Consider the following 9,262-nt stretch of genomic DNA (forward strand, 5'->3'; position numbering starts at 1 on the left):
TAATTTGTACTGTCAAAAACATTAAAAAAATCATAAAACCTGGAAAAAATATCTCAAAAACCTTTGGCAACCCTTTTATGTAATTTATTATAGTTTTAAATCTTAGACTAGCTTTTCTCCCAAATGTAGTCATTCTTGTTAGTTATTAACGTAAAAAATAAGACAAATCTTTGAAAAATTTTTTCAATTCCTATGACTACAGTAACCTCTTGCATCTTTACACACTTGTGACGTTACGCACTCTTGTTTAGTATTCATTTTGTAATTCTAAAAGTTCATAAAATATTTTTTTTTTTTTAATATTGCACAAACTAGGTTTATTGTATATTTTTAATTTATAATATTTTTTTTTAATGCTAACTCACCTCTATATCTTTAGACATGAAATTTCACTCCTACTCAAAAAATCCATTAATATATCTTTAATACAATGCAAGACAAGTTTATCCTTATGTGGGTAATGGTCAAATTAAAAAAGTTGTAGTAACATAAACAATTTTTATTAAAAATTTTTCTTATATTTTATATATTTTTGTTCAAAAGATGAAATCCATTACAGCACCAAATGCATATTTTTGTAAAAGGCTATAGAAACAAATTTTGATATAGACACCACACCGTTTCTTAATTGTTAACAAATGTTTGATTATAAATTGAATTTGCTAAGTAGAATAGAATACAAATGTTAAGTATCAATTAAGTTACATATAAATAAAGATAAAGATAAAATTTACTACTCATTATTAAAATAAGTAAAATTTTTCCCAAGTATTACTGTTTTATATAAATTTAAATACTTTTTTTTATGTATAACTTTTATGTTTTGTCTTATGTTTTCATATATACAAATAAAGTAAACAAATTGTTAAAAGTGGGAATATCTCCAGTCTGCTTTTAACTAGAAGCAATTTCAAAAAACAGCCATTATAGTAAGTATATTTGTACCTCTCGTATCTTTACAATCTCTCGTGATTTTACAATCTCTGGTATCTTTATGCATTTTTTCTGTGGACACAATGTGCGTAAATAAGCAAAAGGTTATTGTATAATGAAAGGATATACTTATTTTTAAGTTGTAATCTTAGATAGTTTTTACTCTTTTAGCTACAACATTACATGTATAATTATTATTGATAAATGATAAAATGCATACTTTTATTAGTAAAAATATATTCTAAATTACCCAGTGTGCAGCGTACAATATTTTTGAATAAATTACTGTACATAGCTTTTGTAATTTTCAAAGTTTTTAGTGTTTGATTCATAAAATTTAAAAGTAAAATGCAATTTTGAAGTAGTCTTTTAAGCTATTTTAACAAAACATTTACTCCTAGTTTAAGTTTTTAAAATTAGTTCAATATTTAATAAAATTATACTTTGTTTTTATAATTGTTTTAAAAAAGTATTTAATTTTTCTTATTATTAGAAAATTTTCTTTTTACTCAACTAGTTATAAAATTTTTAGCGTTAATTTAAGAAAGTTATTAATGTTTCTCAAGTCATCAATAAGAAATATCAGTAAAATTTGCCACTATTCAAGTTTTACAAAAACCCAAACTCCATTAATAGCAAATGGTATTCTAACGTTGAACACTGCATTGATTAACAAAAAATTTAACAACTTGAATATTTCGGATGGCCATAATAAAGGTTCAAACACCATTAATCCTTTCATCAACCAAATTGATATTTTAAATCAGGTAAGCTATTGCACTTTGTTATATTAAATATATGCTTAGGCAAGCTATAAAACTTTTGAGTTATATATTAAAAAAATAAGCATTAAAGTTGTATTTATAAGTCTGACATGTCAGATCCATGACTAAAGAAATTGTCCAACCATATTACATAAAATTTAAATTGTATGAATTGATTAAGAAATAAAAATTTCATTGGTATTTAAAACAGTACAGAAAAAATGTTATGTAAAAAAAAGGATGAATAAAAAATAGTTATATTTCTTTCACTATTTTGTTGATCTAAATAAGAAAACATGTTGGTTATTTTGCCTCAAAACCTGGAAAAACTTGGGATTTGAAAACTTAAGTAAAAAAAAAACTGGAAATACCTTGGGTTTAATATCTCAAAAATTCTGTAATTTCAAGTAATAAGTATGGAAAAACCTGCCATTTTCAATTATTTTCATATGAAAAATGAAATTTAAGTTTAAGAAGAAGAAATTGTTATATAAAATAAAAAAATTATATAATATTTTGCACTTTATTTGTTATTAAAATTTAAAAAAATAATATTGCAGTATCTTTTGAATACTTTAATGCTATTAATTTTTTTTTTAATTAAATTTTTACTAAAAAAGGAAAAGAAAACTTGTACTTTAAATAACCGGGGAGAAATTTTAAATAGTGGCCACCCTAAAAAACATATCAATATGCTAAAAGTTGAAATTTTCTTTTGCATTTTAATTACAAATTTTTTAATTTTTGTATAAAATGTTTATAAAAATAAGTAAAACTTCGTCATGTGTCACAGGGTGGCCAATAACTGGTTAACTTGTATACCTATAAATACCTGAAAATCCTAGATTTTGTTACTTTTTGAAAAAAAAACTGTTAAAATCGTGAAAAATAAGTAGTTAAATAAAATTGGTTAAAAAATAACAATTGTATTTGATGAAAAAAAAAGTATCATAGTTGTATCTTTTTAGTAGTTTTATACTTTTAAAAAACATTTTTAGCTTAAATTTAATTTTCTACTAAAATGGGACAAGAAGTCTAAATAAATAAATGAGAAGAAAATCAGAAAACCTTAAATAAATTTCTGAAAAACATGTGACCACCTTGACATCAAATACATTTTGTAAAAGTATCAAAAACTGTTAATAGTTAAGTTGTGTCTATTCAAGAATTTTTACAAATTTAGAGTGATCGATATTAAAGAATATTCATTGTGTCTAAACAAAAATTGACTTGTTCTCTAGTAAATTAGTTGGAACTAAAATCGTCCTGAAACTTAAGATCACTATTCAGAGCTTATTAGAATTAAAAAAATATATTACATCCATTATGATTCAAAAGCATGTTTGCTTAAAACTATTTTATAAGTTAAGTTTTCAAATTTAGTTTTTATAATGTCTAGGTACAATAAAAAAGAATATTGCAAATTGTCTAGGAATTGTTTACAAAACAAATATTTTTTCTATTTTAAACTAACTTAAACTTTACATATGTTTATATCCTGTACAACAAATTGCAGTAGTTGTTGTAACTGATGGTATTTAGTTAATTAATGACTGAAAGAAAAGTAAATCTAAAAAAAGCATTTTAAAGGCTTAATATATATAAACCTGTTATATTATATTGATCTTCTAGATTGCTGTTTCTGATTTTAACTTCATATTTTACTACATAGGAAATACGTATCATTTTGTCATTGTAGATTTAATAAACTATTATGTTGACTGAAACTGTTTGAAAGTAAAGTTTTATAAAAGCGGTCTTAAAATGTATGATAAATATAATATAATACCAAATAAAAGAATAATTCTTTAAAATCTCTACAGTACATACTAGATAACTAAAGATAAAGAAGCATTGTTAGAACTAGATTGTTAAGGCATTGGGTGTCTTGCATTTTTTTACAAGAATCGACATGGACCCTTAAATGAAAGTTTAAAGTATTAACTATAAGTCAGTTTTATTGAATATTATTATAAAAAAATTTGATACAAACCTTTACAATTCAATTTATTATCAGTTATTTTCTTGCAAACTTAAAATTTCAATAAAAAGTTTCTTTCTTTTTTATCTTTACTGTATCTTTTCACTGTTTTAATACTATTTCAATGTTTTTTACTTTAAACTTTACTTAAAACTAAAAATAGACCAATAAATGTGTACTTTTAAAAACCTGGATGAAATTTTGAAAACCAGGAGAAAATTTGTCAAAAACATTTGGCAATTCTGAGTTTAACACTTCCTCTGATACCATTAATTTTTTACATTTCTTATGTATAAATCATTTAAATTCTGGTATTTGTAGCTATACTGAATATAATATTTTTTATGAAAGTGTTAAAAAACAGATCCCTTCTAGCATATAAATTTTATTGTTATAAATTTATACATATTTTTTTTCTGTTGTTTTCCAACATTGTTCTATTTGTATTGACTAAGTTTAAGTTTTATGAGCTATTTAAATACTTTGAATTTGGTCTAATTATTGGAGCTTCCAAGTTAGTTAAATGTAAAAAAACTGACAGATTTTTATCCAATTTTTTAGTTTTCTAATAAATTATAATTTTTTGGATTTTAGTTTCTAACATAACCATCTTATAATTGAATAATTTATTCATTTTATTTACACCTTTTTTTAGAACAAAGTCAATTATAAAGTTATTTTTTAGGTTGTATTTGATTTGGAGTTGCCTAGTTTGATTGATAATTTTGCTGAACTACCATCTAATCACACAGAAAAGCCACAAGACTCAGATAAAAAGCCTATTCAGATTGGAGGCTTTATGGAAAATGCTCCTATTTATGCTCACAAATCTCATGTATACTGGAGAAAAAGAAGAATGAGACGTCACAGGTTTTAAATTTATTTAATTAAAGAATTTTAATTATTTAATTAAAAAAAATAATTTAAAGTGTTTGTTAATAGTAAGTTTTTATGTGTGAGGTTATCTATTTAAGTTTCTATTTACAAAATGCTTAAATATTTTATTGAGAATGTCTGAGTTTCCTTGCAAGGTTATATATAAAGTTGTTTTTAAAAAACAATTACAAATAAAGTTGAATTAAAACTAATAGTAAATTATAGCAAATTGTTTATTTTTAAAACATTTAGTTATTATACATGCGTAGATGATATTTAAATTTTTTTAAAGTTTGAAATTTTAATTGAACAATATTTTTATTATAAGTAAGTTTTTCTTAAGGTAAAATCTAAGATAATGTTTTCACAGCAAGTTGTAATTTAACTAATTTTTAAATATTCAAAAGTTTTGTACTTTTCCATCACTAAAGTTTAGATAAAGTCTTTTAAGAATATATACATTTGTTTTTTAAAATATAAACTAGAGTTAAACATTTTTAATAAGTGCATTTGGAATTGTTCCTAAAAGGACAGTTAATTTTTAGATATGCAAGTTATTTATAAAAGTTTGTCTTTTCAAAGTAAATCTTCAAAGAATTCATGTAAAATTAGATTAATCTAGCAGCATAAATTTTATTATTGTTGTTTAGCCTGAAAGTTTTTATTCTGATTAGACTAAAAGCAAAAAAAAAACAACTTTATTGGTTACAATGCATAAGTATTATTTCTCAAGCATTAGTTTATTAAACAATTTATATTTATATTATATAACGTAGTTTTTATTTTATATAATTTGTGTTAGGTAAACTATTCTTTGCTTTTGTTATTCGTCAACCTACAAAAAGTATTTTATGTTTTACTATGAAGGTACCGTTTGTAGATAGACAACTGCAGCTTTTTGGTTGCGGCTGACTTTTTGTTTTTCAATAAAAGCGAAACCCGGGTCTCAGTCTACCGAAAGTTTGTGGTCTGATGATCAAAGTGGGTATGATCAAATCTTTATTTTTACTTGAGCTTGTCTTATAACGCAAAAAACTGACTACAAAAGTCGCCCACGGCTAACATACGTTATAAAATCAGACTGACTTATGCTACTTTGTACTTACTCAGGCTAGGTTTTAGCTTTAATTAGTGACAATCCTACATCGTAAATAATTTTATTTATTAAAATAGAGGAGATACCTTGAAATATAGTTAATATAGTTTTATAAATTGACATGCAGGTACTTATCTAGAAATTTTAATTGGTAATATAAAACAGCCTTGAATAACATTCACATGTTATAAGGCATTTTGAAATCTTTAAAATGATAAAGTTATAAAGTAGCTTACAGTTATAGAATTTTTCTATTTGACTTAATAAAATTTAATTCTAGAAATACAACTTATAGTAACCAACTTTAAGTTTTATTTTTAAAACTATGCGGAAAAATGTTAATGCTTTTACTTACAGAGTTTATTTTGTAATTATTAAAAAATCTAAGTTTGGTTTAAATGGCCTTGCGCCAACTGGTACAACTGAAGTTTAAGACGAAGTTTTAAAGTTTGGTTTGAGAATCTAAATTCGGAGTTGGCAAGTTCTTCAGTCGGTGGGCCAGATGTAAAAAAAAATGTTCTATGACCGGCTGGAGCACTAAAATTTAATTCAACTCACAAAAATTTCTCAATTATCTAACTTATTTCAAAAAACTTCTAATTTTGTTTGACTTTTTTTTACTTTATCTAGCGTAAGCTTCAAGTTTTCTGTAAATTTTACAAAGACTTTTTCTTTGTCTTCATTTCAAATCCAAGAATATTTATTGCAGTTCAAAATTTGGTTTTAGTTCGCTAGATTTACGTGCTTGCTAACCGCAGTTAAACCTTGTGGGCTGGATTCCATTTTTTAAACATTGCTAGAACGGTCAATTTTATTTTGAGGCCGCATGTTGCCCTCCCTTTTAAATTCATTAGAACAGGGTTGGCAATCAACCTGAAATCCTGGAAAAACCTGGAGTTTGAAAATATAGGCAATAAAAATCCCGGAATTTGAGAAATTAAAAAAAAATTTGGAATTTTGAACAAAAATCCTGAAAAATCTAGGTTTTTAAACTATTTCTGTAAAGTAACGAAATTTTGATTAGGTAAGAAAAATATAACATAAAGATAATATTTTTCTATCATTTAACCTTATTTATTGAAAAACACATTAAAAGTAGGTTTACTGTATCTTTTCAATGTTGTTATACTATCAAATAAAGTTTATTTTAAACTGAAGTAAAATTTTAGACTAAAAATAAACCAAAAAACTTAGTTTTTAAAAACAGTAAAGGAACTCAGAAAATTTAGAAAAAATTTACAAAAAACTTTTTGCAACCCTGTTAGAATCTTAGCTTTTTGATCGCTAGTTTTCAAAAAATCTTCTAAGATCTGTAATTTTTTTAGTTTTCAACTACAGTCTCCCTTGTATTTTATACCCCATATATAATTTATTGTACATTCAATCATAAATCTTGTTTCAAAAATTTAAAATGATATCTAATTAAAAAACTACATACAAAGTGATAATATTAGATGATTTTAACTAAGAAATACTGTTTTAAAATTTACAATTTAATTTAAATGCAGATTGTTAAGATGGCGAAAAAAACATCCGAGTATTGTTGAAGGCCGAAGAGAAAAAAAATTAAGAACTAGAAAACTTAAGCATTATCAAGACCTGAGAAAGTTAGTTTAAAATTATATTTCTGTTGATATATTTTTGCTTAAAAAAGTCTTTAATACTTAAATTAAAATTTGTTTAGTATGTACACGAATCGAGTCAAAACAAAATTGAAATAAGTGTAAAGCAAGTTTTGTTTTACTCAAAGCAATAACTTATTTATATTAATATTTATAACCATTTTTGTAGTAAGTAATGTTGACTATTGTATTTAAATAAAAAAGTTTTAAATGCACACTAATTTCTTTATGAGAGATTTTATTTTTTACTTAATAATTTTTATTGATTTGTATAATTATTATTTATATATTTTAAATTCTGGATATATAAAAAAAATTATGCACAATATTACAATGCTATATATGTTGAGGTATTTTGATAAGTTAGAATAGTAAAAAAAAATTCAACTTGAAATATATATATTTCTTTTACATCATTATAATAATAAATTCTTTGTGATATACTTAAAATTTTGTATTAACAATGAGGTAATTAGGCTACTTTATAAATTAATTTTTTTACGTAAAACTAAATAGTAGTAATATTTTTAATTATTGTCAGCAAAGCTGAGATGTCTGTCATTGTCAAACAATTTAGCATTTAAACTGCACAGCACGACCATCAACAGCTGTTTTCAAGCAGTTTATAGTTAAGCTTAAGCTTAAAAGATTTCCAATTACTAAAATATCCTCGCTTTAAAACTGTCAATGTTAAAAAATTGTCAAAATTTAGTTATTTTTGACTGTAACCACAAAAGAGTGTAAAATGTTAAATGCTGATTGGCTAATACTGTAGTTGCTAAACTAATGGGCGATATCGTCAATTTTGGAAGACCATGGATTTTAAATAATAATTTTGTTTAACATTTTCTAAAAGTTAATAAATTAAATTTTTTGCGAGAACTGTTGTAGATGAACGTGCGTATTAGCGCTGTTCATGCAAAATTCAAAAACTGCATTGAAAAACTCGAAAAACCGAACAGGTGTTATCAGCAGTTCGGGCTGAGGAGGATGCCGCCCATGCTGGAAAAGGAGGAGATCGAGAAACTGAAGAAGGAGTACAGCGAGAGCGGGCTGCTAGTGGACGTGATCCCCAGGGAGGACATGATGAAGATCGCCAGGATCAACTCCATCTGCCACCTGACCGACTACGAAGAGAAGATGAAGAAGAGGAACTCGAGGGCCACCAAGCGAAGAAGGGAGTGATGTTTTATTTTTCAAATTAATATTTGCCGCACTTTGATATGCTGACAAGATTAACAAAAGTTCTCAATTGTTGGTTAAACTTGCAAGGAATCGTAGGCAATTATGAAAAATGTTTTTTGTTAGCGTAATTGTATAATATTTTCTAGTAGTGTTATAAACTGAATTAAAAATCATGAGTATTTTAAAAAAGTATTATAAATTAGATTTTTCGTGAAAATAAAGAATTTTACAGTTGACAAGTTGTACTCACGGATAATAAGATAGCAAAATTGTAATACTAAAATTTTATAAACGTTGTTAATAAGAACCAGCTGGTGTTGTAGACATAGCTATTGATACTGATTATCAGGCTCGTACACTGTATTTTTTATTAAAGATTGTTTGATTTTAAAAAGTAAGTTCCTATATTTTTAAAGTATGTTATAACAAAGTCACAAGAAAATAACACTTATAAAGAAGTAAGTGTAGCTCTAAACGAATATATTTTATGATTAAAAATATGTGTAATTTAAATGTTTGCTTAATGTAAATTAAAATTACCTACTTGATAAAATTATAAAAATTTTAACATAAGTCTTAAACTTAGCAGCATGAAACTTTTATATGCGTCTTAAACAATGTTTAGTGATTTAATATTAATTTGTTACTCCACTAAGTAATTACAACACGAGTTTTTAACAATATTTTTTTACTTCTGAATTTAATTATTTTTTTTTCATAAACTTAAACAGTAAAATTATATTGAATGTAATACAGCAGTACAAAGATAGCTTCAGCGTATTTGTTATTAAAATGCCTGTCACTT

General features: G+C 24.6%; 1 protein-coding gene across 1 annotated transcript; it reads left to right on the forward strand.

The window, feature by feature from the left end:
• Positions 1-1,471: 1,471 nt before the first annotated feature.
• On the forward strand, positions 1,472-9,262 carry LOC145842564 (uncharacterized). Its single transcript, XM_082950024.1, has 4 exons — positions 1,472-1,700; positions 4,364-4,548; positions 7,159-7,257; positions 8,235-9,262. Exons 1-4 carry the CDS (start codon positions 1,488-1,490, stop codon positions 8,455-8,457), a joined length of 720 nt encoding a protein of 239 aa, XP_082806150.1. The 5' UTR covers positions 1,472-1,487; the 3' UTR covers positions 8,458-9,262.

This window comes from Thalia democratica, chromosome 8 (genome assembly GCF_965202585.1).
Source record: "Thalia democratica chromosome 8, ktThaDemo2.hap1.1, whole genome shotgun sequence".
Classification (NCBI taxonomy): domain Eukaryota; kingdom Metazoa; phylum Chordata; class Thaliacea; order Salpida; family Salpidae; genus Thalia; species Thalia democratica.

Excerpts from the sequence above, each read along its gene's own strand:
- LOC145842564 (XM_082950024.1), top strand. The coding sequence starts at position 1,488 with ATGTTTCTCAAGTCATCAATAAGAAATATCAGTAAAATTTGCCACTAT. Across the intron at positions 4,549-7,158 it reads AGAAGAATGAGACGTCACAG|ATTGTTAAGATGGCGAAAAA; the intron begins GTTTTAAATTTA and ends ATTTAAATGCAG. Across the intron at positions 7,258-8,234 it reads CATTATCAAGACCTGAGAAA|GTGTTATCAGCAGTTCGGGC; the intron begins GTTAGTTTAAAA and ends AAAACCGAACAG.